The sequence below is a fragment of the Ips typographus genome, linkage group LG1, assembly GCF_016097725.1.
Source record: "Ips typographus isolate SLU linkage group LG1, UJ_Ityp_2.0, whole genome shotgun sequence".
Lineage (NCBI taxonomy): Eukaryota > Metazoa > Arthropoda > Insecta > Coleoptera > Curculionidae > Ips > Ips typographus.
In genome coordinates, this window is record NC_138422.1 from 6,780,917 (window position 1) to 6,801,452 (window position 20,536).

General features: G+C 35.0%; 1 protein-coding gene and 1 long non-coding RNA gene across 5 annotated transcripts in view; one reads left to right on the forward strand and one right to left on the reverse strand.

The window, feature by feature from the left end:
- Nucleotides 1–20,536, forward strand: part of Tab2 (TAK1-associated binding protein 2) — a 41,548-nt gene that overhangs the window by 20,021 nt on the left and 991 nt on the right. For 2 of the 4 annotated variants that reach the window (XM_081972466.1, XM_081972531.1), the window contains exons 2-6: nt 3,307–3,536; nt 3,592–4,516; nt 15,507–15,631; nt 15,692–15,794; nt 18,122–19,253. In XM_081972466.1, the coding sequence (XP_081828592.1) occupies nt 3,327–3,536; nt 3,592–4,516; nt 15,507–15,631; nt 15,692–15,794; nt 18,122–18,633 (1,875 nt within the window). In that variant the 5' untranslated portion in view covers nt 3,307–3,326 and the 3' untranslated portion in view covers nt 18,634–19,253. The other 2 variants (XM_081972618.1, XM_081972699.1) reach the window with 2 other exon arrangements.
- Nucleotides 351–1,686, reverse strand: LOC145735331 (uncharacterized). The gene is made up of 2 exons (XR_014179651.1): nt 1,346–1,686; nt 351–704 (listed from the first exon to the last, which is right to left on the reverse strand). It is a non-coding gene; the product is annotated as an uncharacterized LOC145735331 (long non-coding RNA).

The following is a 20,536-nucleotide window of genomic DNA, read 5'->3' on the forward strand; positions in this document are numbered from 1 at the left end:
ACTTTACTGACTTGTAACTCGAATATTTTTATAATTACAAAATTGTTTTTCGTTACCAATTTGTAGCTTAAATATTTGTCTACAAATGGGCTTTTACAACTCGTTGAAAAGCAGTCAGGTGACCACGTAGTTTTAATATCAAACCAAAACGACACTAAAATCAAAATTGTGATTTGTAGTTAAATGACTTGTAACTCGGTTATGTTTATCACAACCAAGTTGTTATTTTCCACCAATTTGTAGCTTAATTATTGATCTACAAACGGTTTTTTTACAACTTGTTGGAAAACAGTCACGTGACCACGTAATGTCATGGTCACACCAAAACGACACAAAAATTAAAAGAAAAATGTTACTGGTACTTTAATGACTTGTAACTCGCTAATTTTTATAATTATAAAGTTGCATTTTTTACCAAGTTTTAGCTTAATTATTGACCTACAAATTTCACCTTTTTGTACTTGAATGACTGACGTTTACGTCACTGTTTTTACTAAACAGTAACAAGTCCGTTTTCCATCCAGGAAAATCTCTAAGACGTTCAGTCTACTAACATTTCAAGTAAAATAGTGGCGGATTTTGTCAAATTAAGATCACAAAGTCATTGTTTACATACATTTTCCGACATTTTGTGGCAGCCTTTAAATTAGACATTTCGACTTTTGTCCTGACATTGGAAGTGAGTTTTTGCACTGCAGAGGTACCTAAAAAACCCATAAAAAAAATTTGTATTCAAAAAACATTATGACATTTAAAATTATAACAGGTGATAGTTGTTTGAAAAAGATATGTGTGCCCAACGAGTTTTGGAATGTGGGTAGTAATTTTTTATCGTAAAGTAAAAGCTTATAAATAGTCCAAAGCTTTGCCATTGAAACTCAATCAAAATTGGCATCCTGAAACATATCAAAATATAATAAAACGCGATAGAAAAAAGCTTTTTGTTCAAGGATCTTTTTAATTTACTTTTAGTTCGATTGAACAGATGATAACCGTCTAAAAGAGTACATAAAGACGAAATGAAATAAAGAAGACCCAAAACGCAATAATCGCATGCTTTGAGTCATGAGAATGTGCCAATATAGGCCAAGGATCACTGTTTAATCTGCACTTTGGCAAAGTGCGACAACGAGAAAATTCTTAGAAATATAAAATGCAATTAGCAAGCGCTAGATAAATAAATAGCTTATCTGTAACTCATGGATTATTTTGAAACCATAACTGCAACTATAATAACCTGTGAAAGTAACTCAATAGACTTTAATTATGTGATTTGTTTTTCCTCATTATTTTAAAACGTTTTGCACTAGAGAATATCGATAAATAGTATATTAAATCAACTCACCTTCCACAACAAGCTATAGGCGAGTGTTTCAAAATATTGCGGCACCGAAAATAAACCGAAGTCACAACACTGTATTTTATTTTCGTTGTGTAAGTTATGGTAGGATTTCAGATGTCAAAATCACCGGACAAAAATTGGCAGCGGACATTTGATTTTCGGAAATAGATACGTAAATAAAAATTACATTAAAAACTCGAAAATGTTTGGTAAACAATCATTCATGTCGAACATAAACACTAACATTGTTTCCTGTACTCAATAACAAACCAAATACATTGTAGCATAAAGTATTATTGTTTTATTGGCATTTCATAAAGTGCCATTCAATTTATGTGGAATGTTCGGTCTGAAAACGTAGCTTTCATTACCACTAAATTGGTGCTGATTGTTCTCTGCCAAATTACCAGATTAAATATTTATTTCATCTTTTTAAACACATGTACACAAGGAGCCAAGTTATAATCAAAATCAGCAGGATAGGAAATAAGGATTTAGTGCATTGTTGAACGATTGGGTTAATCTTGCCTCTAACAGAAAAATGCTTAGCAACAATTATATTGCAAACATTTTATGCGGCAATAGGAATTATGATAAAAAAGTGGAAAATAACGGATTTTTACTGCCAATGAGCCATAAAACACGTACTACAGCAAGCAGTTTTATTGAAAATGTGATAAGATAAATAATTTCTTACTGTGATTGTGTTAAACAATGAAATCTCAATTAACTTACTAAAAGCAGAATAGCCGAATAACGTATTGTGTTTTGCACTTGGACTAGTAGTTAAAAGTTATTAATTATGATATTAATTCATCGTTGCCTTTATGATTTTAGTATTTTTACTATATGGCAATGCTGGACAGAAGAAGTCCAATTTCTTATGCCTCTTTTCTATAACGTCATATGCCTTTTGCATTATTTGTGTTGTGTAGTTAGTTTTTCTCATCTTTAGTTTCACTCAATAATTTTCTTTCTCATTTTCGTTGAATTTGGTTATTTAGTAGCATATTAAAATTCTCTTGATGTTTGAGATTTTATATGATGATGAATATGATTTGCAAAAGAAGACTAACCGACAGGGTCGTATTTACACACAGGCTACAGGACATTCTCTATAATAATTTTCTAATTGCTGGTTCCTTATACTGCAGTCCATGTAGCATGTGCGTAAATAACACATAAATAAGCAATAATGCGAAATTAGACAGCAGTACACTACATCCTGTAACCAATATCTTGCTTACATCAGACTAGTCAAAGCTTTTCTGTTCATATTTTCTTACAATCTTTGAAGATCAAATTTCAATATTTTTTACTACATAATCTCAAACCGGGAACAATTTTGTCCAGTTTTTTTTTTAATTGAAGGTATTTTTTATATGTAGATGTTCTTCCTTTTTGCTCTTATTGAGTGATTTTTGGAAGTATGGATATTCCGACCCTAACTTGATTCCAATAACATAAAAATACAAAAAAACTTTGGTTAAAGTTTACATACATCATATACAAGTACATTTCCAAACACTTTGGAGAAAGTAATATAAAAGATGGTAATAAGAACTTAACGAGTAAGATGAGAATAGTAATAAGAAATGTTCGCAAAATCGATTTTAATTGTGATTGTTTTCGTTAATCTGCTTCTTCGTTTTACATAATATGGACCTGAAACTGGATCTTTACTACTAGTTTTATGTTTTTTTTAAACTGCATGTTTAGAAGAATAAGTTAGAACGTTGTTTTATTTTATAGTGTGTTAAAAAAAACCGTGTATGTCACTAAATGTGTTTAGTTTAAGAGACTCTAAACAAGGAATCAATCAAACATGAAATAAAAAAAAACAGCCCTAAGGATGCGAAACGACGGCTAAACAGTAAAGTTTGATTTCAAGTTTCGATCCAAACCTAAAATCTCTAACTAAAAATGATTCTTTTCTCTTAAAATAAAATTCTTGTTTATTTCAGAAATGTCATAATGGCCGGCCATGTACGCCGGACGCAGACGAAAATCATCGAATGTCCGGGTCATGCAAATCTTCCATGAACTGAAAGCACAGTTTCCTACTATACCTGATCACATTATTACTGCCTGCATCGCGTCGCATGTTACCCCCGATTCCAGGGGGAACCTCCACGAGCAGGTTCTAGCTGCGGCTGCCAAAGAACAGTATCAGATGGGACGCCCCTCTATCCAGGTATGTTTTTACTATCAATTAAACTACAAAATAACAGTGTTGTGTTTATTTGCAGTGTGAAACGCCCCCCTTTATCCCAACCCCAGTAACAGCGACAAAAGAACCCTTTATTGAACCGAGTAAGACATCAGTGCCCTCCCATTCTGAGAGCAGTCGAGGCAACTCTGGCGATATGAACCTGGATGTGTCCAGTGACGTTGCTTTAACCAGTACCGCCAAACTTCAATCATCTCCAACAAGTACAACAAAAAGTGAAATCCCTAAGAGTGTAGCTAAAAGACCAAATACTCTTGACATAACTAAAAATTGTGATCCAAGTGAACGACGATTGCAACCGTCGGAAAAGTGTCGCGATGTGCATAAACTGTTAAACTCACCAGTTTTGGCCGATAAGCCACCACGGTCACCTTTAAGCTCAAAACGATTTCCATCAAAGCCCGTGACGCGAAAAGAGTCTCCTACAACAGGAGCAATCCCTAAAAAGGAAACTGTTTCAACACCAACTCAAACGACTGACACTTTAGTGAACAACGCTCCTATATCTAGTCCTAGCTTAAACCTGTCTGTGAATGTTAACTGCCAAATGGGACTGGTCCAAAGTCCAGTAAAGCCGAGATGTTCTACTCGGTTAGACCTTACTCCAACCCAACCTTGGCTAAATCCAATTCCTTTTTCTAGTGATGTAACCTCCCCACGTAGTTTCACTAGCGTGAACCTAACCTTACGACCTCCAACTTCAACTCCCCAAGATCCCATAGATATCACGTCGCAAAACTCGAGTCTGACATACTCGACGAGCAGTTTTGACAGAGAGAAAGGACTGCAAAGCCGACTGCAAATTACTGTCGGTCCTGGAAATGCGGGCAGTGTTTCTTCAGTTCGAACCAGACCTCGAAGTTTCCATTCGGGTGAAATTTTACCAGAAACAGTTCCTACTAGAGCGGGTTCGCTGTGCAATTTGAACGCCGTCAGCACTGAAGGTAAGTTCGTTAGCCACGTAGTTTGACCGTTAAATCAACATTAATGTTTACGAGACTAATTTGAACGCAAAATAGTTTTGCCAAGTTACGAGATCAATCAACAATGACCATTGCTTCTTATTCGCCTTTGCCTTGAAGCTTAGTCACTAGTTACGAACTTGGAAAGGTCAACAAATGAGTTTGCTCCAACAGATTGCACAATCTTTGAGGTTCAGATATAACCACTAAGTGGGGAATATTTTATTTAACATACTACGTTACAATTTATGTAAAAACTCGTTATGGAAATTTACTACTTAAAAAGTTGGAGTGGTATTTTTTAAAGGAATTTATGTAGAGTAGAGTGTTTCAATAATGAGTTTGAGGAACAACTGGAAACATATATTCTAAAGAATATATTTACCACGTGTGGTATATGTTATGATTATATCATAAAAAAAGCTATTACCCCGGTTGTCACGTGCATTTTGAAGTGTGAAAGCGTCATCAACAAGAAATTTTGAATGATGACAAAAAGAATTGCAGTACTTGCATTGCATTGTGGTGATTTCGCCATAATATAAGAAACCAATCTGTATTCGTCTTTTGGCCTGATGATGCCATGATTGTCAAAATATATTGTTGAGACTGCAGACTTTGAGTTTTTTCCTTGATTTATGCGTACTTCAGTCTCTTTGAGAACATGGACTCCTTCTACGATTTTATACACTTTCTAAGTCTTTGTTGTAGTTAGTATATACGTTTAGACAGCAGCAGTTATATGTGCTTCTTCTTCTTTTTTAAGTGTCTGTTTGTTTCGAATATTGACGATCATCCTGGATATGATGACTTTGTTCACGATTGCTTTAAATACCATGTTCTTCAGTTTTTAAGACATAATATTTTACTACTTCCTGGTGGTCTTCTGCCAAACAAAAACTTTCCTTTGGACAACGGATTTTAAAATTTGACATTTGCTTTCGTTCCTCATAATATGTCCGAGGTACTCAAGCTTTCTTCCCTTGAAGATGTCCTTCTGTATTCTCTCCATCACTGCCCTGTTGGTTACTCTGTCCACCATTGGTACTCTCACCATCCTCTTGTAAAGCCACATTTTAAAGGCTTTGAGTTTTATTGTGTGCCTCGGTTAATGAAGAAGAAGAAAATATAGCATCGGAGGAGTCTGATTTTGATGTCGATGTGGAGGTTATGACATTTAAACAGTTGAGCCATTTGGTTGAAGGATTATGGTTCCCAGATAGGTGAACTGTGCTACTCTGTCTATTGGTTTGGTGTTGATCGTTAAGCCATATCTTCAAACAGTTTCTCTACGAATTACCATAAATTTGCTTGTTTTACTAATGTTAATTTCTAACCAATATTTACTTATTCTTCTTTAAGTGCCGAATCCTCCCAGAACATTGGCGATCAGTTACATGATCTTCACTTTGTCCACAGCCAACCTAAAGAGAGTCGTGGTGTTAACTCCGTACCATTGGCAAAGATTCTTAAACCAAGATGTTCTTCGGCGACCTTCTATTTTCCTTAAATAATAATGTGGAGCAATTCATATTTCGGATTTTTCATTACGTGGGCAAAGTACTCCAGCTTTCTTCTCTTTATGGTGTTAAGTACCTCTCTTTTGTTTACTCATACGCTGTGGATCTACTTCATTCGTCACCCTGTCCAACCACGATATCCTCAGCATTCGTCGGTAAGTCCATATTTCGAAAGCCTCAATTCTCTTGCACATTGCTTCAGTGAGAGTTCATGCTTCCATCCCACAGAACAATATGCTAAAGACATAGCAATGTAATAGACGTATTCTTAAGGGAATTCTTAGATCTCTGTTGATAAGCACTTTTTGCATGTTCTTGAAGGATGTTCGTGCCTGTTCTATTCTGCTTTTGATTTCTTGAGTTAAGTCCGATTTTTATTCACCCAGCACCCCAAATACTTGTTTTTCCGTAATATCTCCACCACCTGTATATTTTTCATGTATGTTATGAAACATGATAAATATTTGAAATCGATAGGAGTAGGTATTCAAAAACGCAGTAATATACAGGGTGTTACCATTTAAAATAAACAAGGTAAAAACTACTTCTGGTAAACCATAAGCGTCATAACATAACATTAACAATATTTTAGTTGGATTGGACATGCTGACTTTACCAAGTTTCCAAATTTGCAAAACTTATTTATAGGTAGTTTTTTGTGTATCTATTGATGTCCTTCGTCGTGTGACACCCTGTATAGTATAGATCAGAATCAGAAGTATTCATGGAGTTAATATTAATATCACCACAAATGAAAGTCCATATCTAACTGGTCCAATCACCTAACTACCGTCACTAATCATGATATGTTTTATAAAAAAAATATAAAAATACCAGTTAAGAGAAATGCGACACAAATCAAACTCATATGAATTTATAACTAATTAAATAAACTTTCATATATGTTTGCAATTCCACTTTTATGAAAGCTTTATTATCTCAGTGTTACTTAATTCTAGGTAAATCCACCTACGTCACTTAGTTTGTTATGATAGATTAGGCGTGTGTTTCAAATTGGAAAAATGCAGCTTGATTTTGTTGCAACTATCATTGGATCGCTTGCACTATGGACTAAATATTGATCTCTACAGCTAATCGAAACCGTTAAAATACCCGGAGAGTGTAGTCACCTCGCGATGTAAACCGTTGCACGTCGTACCAAAATGCACTGTAAATTTCAAGGAAATGTTTTTCCGCAAACAGGAATTTTGACTGGCTAGACTACAGCCAAAATTTTAAGTATTCGATTTTATGAGTTAAAAGTTTTTGATTCGTAATTACAGTGTAAAAGTCCCGTAATGGTGGTGGTCGTAAATTTGTTTAATTACCATTCAAGCAACGAACGGTATGATTAAGCTCGTGAAAACTGAATATTATTAACTGTTCCGCAAGGTTAACCACAACTTCCCATACAAATGACTCACTAGCTAGTAGGTTATTTACACTACAAATGTACCTATATGTATTTCAGTTAAAAAAATTGATTATTGCGAAATCGATTATAAATAATAATTTACAGAAAAATGGTATTTTTACTTACAACCGTCATTGCAAGTAGCTGTTGATAAGCAATGTAAACTTCCTGTTAAATGCTGCAAATACATTACAAAGTTTTTCTTAAAAAATCTACAGTTTAGTAAAATTAATACGTTTCCTATAAAGGGGGGGTCCTATAAAGTAGATCGCAAAACTACAGCAGTGCCTAATTGTATGTGTAAAGTTAACTAATGTGTGGTAAAGCAATTACAAAATAAACTAAACTATTCCATCCGCAGGCGTAAACTTCTTCTTTCCGCCCTTTATACAGAAATCACTATTATTAAACAGTTAATTCAAAACCAAAATAGCAAAATAATACAAGTATTTAAAGATTTTCAGAAGTAGCAATAATACGGATTGGAAAGTGTTAAAAATCTTTTTTACCTGCATTAAATTTTGCTCCACATTCTGGCATCTAACCAAGAAAATAAAACTCGTTTCTTGCCCAAAACAATCGTTTTTGGCATCAGTTAGGCAAAATTCCCGTATCGTCAACAAACCTTTTTATAGTTAATAAAGGTGAATGAAGTTATCACATAATGTCACGTACTTAAACATTTCAGAAATTAGTTGAAATAAAGTTTATAAACTTAATCCACTGTCTCAAGTTCTAATCAGAAAAATGTACCAGGTAAGACAAAATTTTTGATTTTGAAAATTATAAAAATTAAATAATTTTATTTTTGTTTATAACATTACATTTTAAAGATAGTTTCGTAGGGAGGTACTAAATAAGTATTTAAAGTACTAGAAGTAGAAGTGATAATAAAAAAGAAGTAGTACTACTTCTACGGTACTATCTTAGCCTAAAAACATTAAGATAATTACTTTTATAGATTGAATGTTTGGTGACAGTTTAAGATTGATAGATAAAGGTAGGATTCATTTCCAGCTTCTTTTTTTAATAACTTTTTCGATTTTGCCACCTTTTGATAATGATTTAATACTCTCAAGTAGCGAACATCACGTGAATGTTCATATCTTACTGAAGTAATCAAATTTCAAATTATTACTAAAATAAACGATTAGTTATTTATTGCTTATCGAAAAAAAGTTGGCTGTAATAAAGCTTTACAAACAACATTCAAATACTTTAGTTTTAAAAACCAACCTGTTTACAAAGAAATTTATTCAACCATTGTAAAAGATTGTCCAAAGTAAATGCGGAAAGCAATCGATGATAAAGCTCGTTTTCCAACTTTATATCAGTTTACACTAATCTATATTATACACAAATACCAAAACCATTGAAACAAAGAAATTCAAGTTTTAACTCGTCTCAACAAACATATACCAGGTGTCCAAGAGCACCCTGGACATAGGAGATTAACATGGGAAAACGGTTTTGATTTTTTTTGCGCCTGTACGGTTGATTTGATTAAAAAATCTTAATAATGAAAGTTGTAGTACCTATCACGGACTAGTTTTCTGGATTTTTTTCAGATCTCTAACTTGAACCCTTTCGTCGTAAAACACGAACAAAAATGCGAAAATTTTAACTTTTTACCTGCACTGTATAAGCGGTTGTCGAGCAACCGTACCAGCAACAATGATCTGTTTATCCGTTGCCCGACAACCGCCTATACAGTGCAGGCCAAAAGTTTAAATTTTCTAATTTTTGTTCGTGTTTTACGACGAAAGGGTTCAAGTTAGAGATCTGAAAAAAATCCAGAAAACTAGTCCGTGATAGGTACTACAACTTTCATTATTACGATTTTTCAATCAAATCAACCGTACAGGCGCAAAAAAATCAAAACCGTTTTCCCATGTTAATCTCCTATGTCCAGGGTGCTCTTGGACACCTGGTATGTATTTTTGTTCTTTATAGATTAAATTGAATAATAATTTTATATTTATGATATATATGATGATTTATATAGTGTAGGTAATTCTATCGTTTAGTGCAAATGTGAATAGTGGATATCGCAATTTTGTAATTCTCAGGAAAAAGATAAGATTACGGCGGTCTGCTCCTAAGTTGCAGCTTATCAGACAACATGCTGCCAGTATGTTAGCGGCTTCCACATCAATTACATTGTAATAGCGATTGTTTATTAACAATACAATACTGCAGTTTGGTTTCAATGTTTTGTGCTTTATTCTTACAATGAACACTTCAGCAAACTGTAAGTACACCGTATAATTCTTGTTTGGGGTAATTTGGTCGTTAAAAGTCTGACGTCAAGGCAGAGGTCAAAAAACGATACAGGAACCGAGGAAACGCCTCAAAACTGCATAGACCATTTGTTATGTATGTTTTAAAGTGATTTAATAGTGTATTTTCTAACAAGTGCGTAAATTAAGTTTTGTTCCCACTATAACTGGTTATGTGGTAAGTGTGGACAAAATACTTAGCGGAGAGTTAGGATGGCAGTCTGCAGAAGCGGATGTGCCGTAACTGGACAGATATGAAATCAATCAGTTTTTTTTTGATAAAGTGGTCCAATGTGACCAACTTTCGTATGACATCACATTCGTTTTAGCAGACTGCCACACGTCACTTACGAAACTTGTCACCATCTTTGTCTAGCTCATTTGTTCCACCAACCAAACCTAACCTAACTGAATCAAATTTTGTATATTATGAATTTCAAAATATCATACCTGTATGCGTTGTTTGGTTTTTCCAGTTGAATTTTTCCTCAGTATATTCCATAATCTAGTAGTGATATACAGATGGATTTGTAAATTTGTTTTGATACTGATTTTTGTGTGAGTGAGGAATTTAATAGTATATTATAAACCTAGGGACCTAAGTGACGTTTTTAATCCCGTAGCGAAGGGTTTGTACAATTCGCTAAGGGATTAAAAGAAACTTTAGTCACGATGCTGATGTTAAATTTCTGTCCTGTTACTTGTATAACAGGCGTTGTAGGTCGTGCCGTTCTCTGCCATGAGGAGTCATCTGCATAACATAATACTTTAATGGTGTCCATCCTTTATCTAGCGTTCACTTTTTTAAACATTTTCAATGATTTGATCCATAATGATGTTGAACTCTTGTCGTATGCCCGTATTGATTTGCACTTCCTTTGTTCAGTTCTTGTATAGAATCTTAATGATGTGTAATTTCAGAAATAGTAATTGTGGAATGGTCTATACAAATAATTAAATTTTAGTGGATTATCATATAAAAAGGTTAAACTTTTAGCTGTTTCAGTCTCTGAATAAATTTGTTTGCTAGCACACTCATGTATTTATCACGTATATTTTTTTATTTTAAGTGATTATGGATTGATATTCTAGTAGAAGCTTTGTATGGTAACTTTCTCCCGCAAGCTTGTCAAGTTTCCTGAAGAATACTGTGTGCTCATGGTATAAAGCTCAAAAAAAGACTAGGGTAGATAAAAGCAACACGGATTACCGGATTAACCGAGTATAGGCTGTAAATTATAATAAAAATGGAATTTCTGATTGGCACTAAAACATCCTTGATATGGGTGTAGCTATATTAAACAACGTAATCAAGTTAACCAAATGAAAAATTTGATACAAAACTTTCTCTGTTGTATCTCCAATTTTCCATCTGTCAAGAGTGTCAACATTTTAAGACCTCATAGCTTAACGGCCGAATTGCGGTAACAGTCACCATAATCATTAATAAAATTATTGGCTATTAAAACAAGTGCGAAATAGAGCCAAGACTCGTGCAGTTCGTGTGAAATGTACTTTCAGAAAACATCATAACTTTAAACGCAACGCGTTATTTTGCATTAAACTTTACGAATGTTAGAACACCGTATAATTTTTATCGACCCAACAAATACGACGCGCGTAACATTAATAAAAGTTGGTGTATCTCCAACTGAATCCGAAATACCATACATTCAATGCTATATTTGCGACAGAGTTTGGTTCCACGATATTCGGTAAGATCCATTAACTTTCATTGACGTATGCAAGGTCGCAAATCCGATTATCATAAGACCACCGTTCTATAATAGAGTTAGAGTCAAAGTCCATCGCGGTCGATTAAGACTGTAAAATGCATTTAATCGAGCCTCAGCCTTGTCGAAACGAAAATAACGGGCACGCGTTTCGTGTGGGCGGTTCGCGTCTTCTATTTTGGGCGACCGCGGGCGGATCCGCAAACACCTGATCCGCTACAAAACGGATACCTGTGAACGTCCAATTAGTCCGAGAGCTTACACGATTACTTACAAATATTCTCATTGTGGATTATTAATTGTCTTTTGCTGTAAACAAAATTGTATCAGTCGAGTCACTTGAAGAAAGGGGTTATTAACTGAAAGATATTGTGTTATTGCTAGTCAGCATCTTACAGGCTGTCTGAAATGGGAATCTGATCAATAAACTTTTCCGTCAAGCGTGCGTAGCAACTCCCACCAGACACCAATTTTGTATCCGAATTTCATCCAACGTGACAATCTATTCTTACTAAAATTCCTGAACATTATGCGTAAAGGTCCATGGCCCATGGCGTTTACTGTTTGAATCAAGAACTGAACGAACAAAAAATGCAGAATTGTACGAGTGGGAGGCATAAATTGAAATATATCCGGAAGCATGTATGACACGTATCAGATCCCGCATCGATCCGTTTTTTGGAGAAACATCGGGCTTGGAGTCCATGTGAGTCTTTAGGAGTAGTAGTAGTAATAATGCGGGGGGACTCCCAAAGGTATGCCTTAAGGCCCTTTTCGTCGTTTCCCCTTAAACCCTCCCCACCTTATCACCTCTAACTTACGCCACCCAGACGTCCTGACTCCCTGACGAAGGCAAGGATCCGTCCCCATTCCAAGGAGGACAGTTCCCTGCAGGAGAGTTTTGAGGCCCCAAAAAAGCGTCTCCTGATAGACGACCAGCGATGGCAGACTCCTAATAGGTGATATGATGTTTCTTCCGCCGTTCCAAATTGTGAACAAACAGGGCTATCACCAATTCCTAGTAGATGCAAATGTCTTTTTAGGCTACAGTGGCCTGCCAGAATTACAACCACGGTTTTTAAGGCCCAGCGACTCCCTGAACAAGTTGCCTTGGCGTCGCTTGGGATTCCAATCAATTCCTTGGTGGTCTGCACTCTTCCGCCTTTCTCCACCCCTCTGTGGTACCTTTGAGCGCCCAGTCACTTAGTACGTTTGCTACCTGTCTGTTGCTTAATCCTATGTGAGGTTCGACAGTTATTGTTCTCTCAGAAGACCCGAGCCAGGCCAAACCCTATATGTGCCGGAATCTACACTAGGTTTACCTGCTTTTGCTCTGCCACTTTGTTCAGGGCATCCTAGCATTCCGGAATAAGTCTGTTGCCCATCTTGGCACTGCAAAGTTCCTGTTCAACAGCCTGTCTGTCGGAGTAGATCTCGATTCCTCCCTCTAGTCCTTCTGTAACTTCTTTGCTTGTGGCAACCTCGAAGATTCCAAACAAATCCGCCTGAAAGATGGTCGTGAAAGTGAGTGGAAAGTTATAAAACTGGAATTAGTGCTTTTGTGTTGAACAATATATATTTGCTCTTAGTGGTGTTCTGCATATGTGTTCAGGTAAAAAAGACACCACGAGCTGGGTATCATCCGCGTAAATATGCGGCGTAGGGTAGCGCACCGTCTCAGGCAAGTCAGATGTATAAATGCTAAACAGTAAGGGTCCGAGGAAGACTGTCCTGGGGCACACCTCGATTCACCATCATCACACCCGACCTTACTCCACAAACTGGATGCGGTTGCGCAGATAGCTTGAAAGCCATCTACAAGCAGATGGAGCTGGAACTGGAACCCCGGCTTGATCAAGAGTATATCATCATTTACCAAATCGAAAGCCTTACAAAAAAACAAGATATGGCACAAGAGACCAGTCTGTTTCGAGAACCATGTCAGTCTAGTACTACTTTGAAAAAGTGTCGTTAATCGGTGTTGTCGGAAACTTACTCGGGTAAATAGATAGATTATGCTACGGATTACTCCTTATCAATGCATTTTAAATGAAAAGTGTTAGAAAAACAAAAAATTGTTTTTTACAATAATAGTACCTACATTGTGAGAAAAAAGTGGATATGATGTCATTGTAGTTACTAAATTTCACAGATATAAATCAGTTATTGGAACGTTTCCATGTTTACATTCCAGTTTTGACGCATAGCAGTCGCCGAAAATGTCAATTGTCAGCCTGAAAGCCAGAGTTAAAAGATGGACAAAAAGATGGACAGGCGGACTGGACACTTATTTGACGTTTTCAGCAGAAATAATATTTTTGTAGAGCATAAAATTGCCTATAACTTATCTTAATTAACACTTAGCAAGTTTGTGATTTTGCAGTTTTCTGTCTGTAACTTCCTTTTTTGGGCAAAAACCTTACTAACCTAGCATTCCTGTACAGCATTGAATTTCCTACTTTCCTTCTTCCCTAACTCTACAATTAACTTAGTTATGGGTGATTTAAAGTGTAGTACTAAGTAGAGCATGATATTTCCGAAAACTTTTTTATTCGAGTTTTGTTAAAACAATAAACATAACTCTGCAAATAACGAGAAATGGGTTATTGAAGTGGTGGGGTCACTTTGCAGCATTAGCATTTTTGTTTTGTTTGTTTTTGATCATCCATCATCAGGAGTTTACGTAAGACAGTCAAGACAGACCCATGTTACGTTTCAAGATCAACCCAAGCATAAAAAATAATAATGATAATAAAAAGGTTAAACAACGCTTATTTTGGAAAAAAACCCTTAAGGAACATTTCAAACTAAACTTAAGAATACTTAATCCACTTTTGGAGAAAATTGCAGTTGGTAGTGGATTAATTTATTACAATTGAAACCTAAATCGAAATACCACTCCTATACCGTTTTTTTTTATATCTTTTTGCGTGTATTTTTTGTGATTTTTATTATTAGCATACAACAGTAACCATAATTCACTCTAATACGAATTGCTTTGATATATGTACGCCAACATCTCAGCTTTTCTGTATATACTAAGACAGCTGAAACGACCAAACCGGATCTCGTTTTCTGATAATTGACTATGAGTTACAGCTGGTGGCAGCTCTATCTTCAACCCACACACATATCCACCTAAAAACCCATGTATCGATTATTGGCGACAAGTATTTTGTCAAATTTAAAAAAAACTCAGTATTCGAGGCCAAACTAACTTTCTCATGATAATAAATAGATAGGGATTTTTGTAACATACTTAAGTTTATTTGCACAAAGACGGAAATCATGTTTTATTCATCCTTTATCTTGTTTTAAGATTTTTCCCTCAACGGTTTTTCTACTGCCTGTTTTTGGTTTGCAGTTAATTAATTTCCATTATTTTTAACAAACGTTGGCTCCAGGCCATTTCACTTTATCACACCGCCATTATTTCATTATTTTTGATTGTCATCTTAATGAATTATTAATTTATCCACTTGTGTGAAAGTCTACATGATTAAGGTGTCTCGTTCGGAGCAATAATATTGATTCAGATATTTTTATCGTCAATTTAGTACGCGTTAGATTTATTTGTTGATTAAATCGAATATCCAGTTTACTTCTATGAACCTAATCTCTACAAATCATTGAAAGTTGGGATTTTTTTAATTATGTATACGTAATCTAGTAACGAAATTGTGGGGAAAATTAGCTACTTATTTACACTAGCAAACTCCAAATTTATTGAATAGCTTTTATCAAGTATTGTTTTCTTAAATTTTAGATCTAATGCCATGATTGTCCTAAATGGTCAAAGGAAGGCGTTAGACTAAACCTCCTCATACCTGTATTTTCCTTTTTACTTCATTGGAACCCACTTTAATATAGCACTTTTAGTTTCTTGACCTTTTATCCAGTTAACTTCATTTCTTTTGTATTTTGTTGAATTGATGATAAATAACCAGTGACTAGGTTGAAGACAAAAACTTTCATATACAACTTCAACGCATAAATTCAATATTAATGTAATTAATTTTTTTCTAGTATCTCCAGTATTACTGAAACAACAAGCTCGGATAGATCATCTGAAAATAGAACTGCAGACTGGAAATGCAAGGCTTGTGATAATGAGGGAAGAGGTGCGGACATTGGAGAGTAAACAAAGACAGGTAATGGTGACCAGATAAATAATATTTGTTGCATATATTAATTACCAATTTTCTGTGCAGATTGCAGATCGTAGGACTGCAGACGAGCTGGAACGGCAGCTGAAAAAAGAGATTAAACACTTGACGTTTCAGTGTGAGGAATTGGCAGCATTACTGGAAAATGGTAAGTGTGGTATTCGTATAATCTAGAAAACAAATTTAAAAGTGTATCAAATAGCTATTTATGTACCAAGGGCGTTAGAGGGAACATAATATCCAGAAGGCCGAAACAGCCCGAGGGCCTATGGCCGATCCTACTCTCCAAAACCATTTAAAATTATGAAATTAGGTATCAGGGGGTTTTCCGAGATGGGGAATTCATATCTGCCAACGATTTTTACATTGATCGTAGAGGGCGCCAACATACGGTTCAAGCAATTTGTTTAATTCCTTTGTATTTTTTTCTTGGTAACGGTAAATCACTTTTAAGTATAAAGGCGTATTTGCCTGTTCACAGTCTCCAGACGTAGCTCTGTAATTATCAACTTTTGGATTAAGGCAAATATGACTACATCACTTTATTTTGACCCCAGCTAACTGCGGCAGAAAGACCTTTCAGGGACACCCTGTATAATGGTTTCAATTTATTATTATTCAGAAAACTTGTATACTGGGTGTTCCAACGTTAGAGTCAAGTTCATTATCTCATTTGCATTGAGACTCAAAATCATTAAACATCGAAGTGTTGCAGAATGTTAAGCTGCATAGTTCAAATTTATTATTTTCTATACACGGTGATTTAAAAAAGCGTTGCAAATATGACTTGATAAATAAATGTGGGCGTGATCAGAAAAACGCTCGAACACAACTATTGACAATCACGCACATAGGTTGAAAAAGGAATGGAAAATATTAGAAGTACCATATATGCAGTGAGTGCAAATGCAAGATCATGTATCCTCCTCTGGACATGATTCTATAAAAAACGGCCTTTTAAAGCTTTTTTTGCTTATCAAATTTGGTCGAAGCATTTAGTAGATACAGGATGTTGAAAATGTACAAACATTTTGCTGTCTCGATTATTTCCGTGAGCAGTTTAGTACTATTGATATTTTAACAAAACAATTTAGAGAACTAGCTAAAATACGTTTTTGTTTTCATATTTAGCCAATGATGTTGATATTAATTCAATATTCTGTAATTATTTTAAGTAAAGAATATTTTATTGCGTTTGGATTTAAGCAGTAAAGGTCAAATATACGCAGATAACTTATTTGCTCGCTTATTTGACCTCAATGAACAAAATGAAAATTGCTTGGCAAAACAAAGTATTTATTTCAATTTCAATTTGTGCAAAGTAAAATATTGGTTAAGAAAAAATGCATTTTCATATTTCTTTTGATATTCAATACACAGGGTTTCTTAGTTTTAGTCGGTCAAACTGTAATAGCGTATAGAAATGATAGATAACGATAGTTGATAACAACATTTTGTGTAAAGTGTGGTGGATTTGTAATGGCAGTTGCGGGAGTCACTGTTGAGTGTTGCTTCTTAGAAGGTTGGCTAACGTTCTTGCTTTGGATATGGCTGAAGGAGAACGGAGAAGGATTGAAAGAACGTAACAGTTGTCTAGTCAGATCTTAAGTTTAACACTCAAGTACTGTTTTATGTTTGTAAACGCAGCCCTTGACATATTCTGCATCTTATTTCCCGCTAGTGTCCTCCAGTCTCATTCAACATAGTACACAATTATTTTTACTCCCTCACTCCCTCAACCTCCTCACTGCGAATATACAGACTTCTCTGGTTATGTGCTTGGACGTCCTCCAAATTGTAACATTGTCTTCTCCCGGGCATTTACCGTTCTTCATCATCAGCGCAGAGCTGTTCTAATTTCCTCCAGGGATATTTCTGGAAGGTTTTCTGAGTCCACATTTGTTACTCTCAGTCAGGTTCCGCAGCAGGTATCCCAGACAAATACAACTTCGTGTACAATTCTTCAATGACTTGTATAAATAGCTGAGGATCTGATACATCTATACCGTTTTTGTTTCTTATATTTGTAATTATTTGCTTTCCACTGGGCCTGAGAACTTTTTAACGGTTTTATTTTTTCGATGGTGTCCCGTATCACTCTGGTTGTGTGTATCTAAGTAGAGATATCTAGAAGTAGTTTTTACGTATCATTAATTTTTTAAAGTAAAAATAAGCAATAAATTGACAAAAAATTAACAATTAAACAATTTCTTGTTTAACTGACTCTAATTTCTAAACTGTTATATTTTTGTAACTAGCATCTTTTAAGGTAAAAAAATGTTATTGACCTAATTTTTTTTCTCCTGGCTGTCAAATATCAAAAAATGCGCAAGAAAAGTGTGTGAGTGAACTATAGACGTGTGTGAGAAAATTTCAAAAAAAGGTGCCTTATTTTAAAAAATAATGACTTTATTCCATACTCTATGTATGTACAGATTGTGGCTGGGCTGGTATACTAAAAGTTATCATTTCTAGGTCAATTCTACAATAACATATACACTGGACCAACGGGGCCCCTGTTGGAACCACACCGACCACGCACCGTACCCAATCGACCACCATCAACGGCACGAAGACAACCAGGTTTTCCTCGTGCACTACAGCTGGGCTTTCCCGAAATGGAGGGACCCAAATGGAACTGTTGCCTATGCACATTCCTCAACCATCCGGACTTGGACAAGTGCGAACAATGCGACATGCCACGTGGCGTTTACCACGGTATGACCGTGTCTGATGTCGTTATTGATGGAATTCGTGTGCCTAATCCAACAGCTAACCGGCATTACAAAAGCTTGCCTCACAGTCGATCTGCGCTGACCACCGAAGAAATGCTGCGCGGTTTGCGCATAAACGATAATTTGAATAATGCCGCCGCGGCTGCTTTGAAAAACTTAAAAACTAACCAAAAGGTTCCTTTGAATGCTAGTGTGTCTGCGCCTAATGGACTATTTAGATTTTCTAGTACGCCTGGGGATAGTAATGTTTGATTACTGGGTTTCAATTGCAGTTAGCTGGACTTAGCTACATGGTCTCTATACAGTTCATCTCGGGGACATTAATTTTATATTCAGTGACGTTTTTTCCGTCAAATTGGGTACTTAGTTAAAAATGCAAATACATTTATGAATTTGCAGTATACACTTTAATCAAGAGGGAAATGTGATAATGTTAATATTTAATTATTGATATTTAAGGTTTTAAAGACTAGAAATAAAACCCATCGTTCTCAATTAACAATTTTACCAATAATGGACAGAGAATCCTCATTATACACGTAGGTCTAAAAGATTTAATCTAATTAGAGGAATTTAATGTAAAATGGATGGACTAAAACCCCAAAAAAGAAGACTTTTTTTGCAAATTTAATTCTCAAACCTGAATAGAACAAAAATCCTTTCTATAACGTGGCAGTGTGCCTAATAAAGAGCAAGAACGATATTAATAGTCCTAAACGCATGAACATGATAAATTAGAGGGTATCTTATTAGCTATTACTGATTTTAATCTATCTTACAGTAGACTGGTTTAATTATAATATTGTTATGCATTGTTTTTTGTTATACAAAAGATGAATAAAACGAAGGTTAATAAACGATATTTACAGTTATTGTTTTTTGGTTTTAGTATCGGCTGCCCCTGGGGATAATATTCATATCCACGTCACACCGAGACTATCAACACGTAAGAAGCAATTATTGTTAACGTTTTGCTGTGTGTGTGTGACACTTGATTAACATTTTAATTCCTGATTTGATTGTATTTGTATATTAATAATATATGCAGAAAATCAAACAAAAATAAAATGTCATAATAATGTAACAGACATTCAAAATATTTACCTGTTACATTGGCTACGTTCACCCAACGTCAGCGGCTTTTAGAGGTTCAGTAAGCAGTCATGTTTAGCTTGCTATGACTGCTTATTGACGTCGTGTGAACGTACTAATTGTTAAGTCCTGTCCTATCATTTGTGTTGGATTTTCCGCATATTAGAGTGTTGTCGCTGCAAATACTAAAAAACTATTGATTAAACTTTATGTCAGCCCAGATTAGTATCTGTATACTGTCTGTGTATCTGTCTCTAAAAAGTCTGGACAACGCAGCACAGGTACCCAAATAAGCCACAATTACCTTAGTCAATAAGTTGATAATAAAGTGCGAGAAAACATGAAATTTTGTTCACGAGGATTTTTAAATATGCAAAATTTAAATCCGTCGACTATTTTTATGTACTCTAAATTCTTATTTAATTCTGTCATACTTTTTAATTGGATACTAGAATATGTTTTGAAATGAATATCATATTTTCCTATCATTTTTACACGCAAAACATTTACATCTTTGACCCTCTCTTTCTCGCTTATTAGGTATCTAATTGACTAACGGTAAATGGTGGTTAAATCATCATCTTGTTGCTGAAGTTTGTTATCCAGAAAAATGAAATAAAAAAATGCAATGTCATTTTTTGATACTTATTTTTTAGACACAATTAAAATAATGTGATAATGGAAATCATACGGTACATTGACATGCATCTTTTAATGACGTTTTTGACATTGCTGAACTTAGACTGTGACGATTTTTTAAGATAGAGAACACTGACATCACACTCTGAGTCTACATGTTACTCAACTTCAATTTTATTAATCCTAAGCTGGCGCCCTCCATTTCCATTATCACATAATAGAAATGAATGTCATAAAAATGACTCTTTGCTTTTATGATGCCTATTTTTACTATCACATAATAGAAACGTTTCCATTATCTGATAATGAACACCTATTAATACAACTTTTATGACATTTGAGCTTCAAAGTTGAATAAAAACTTAATTACGGCTAAACGCCAATTTTATTGATTTATATTTTTCGTGACAAACGAAAAAAATTG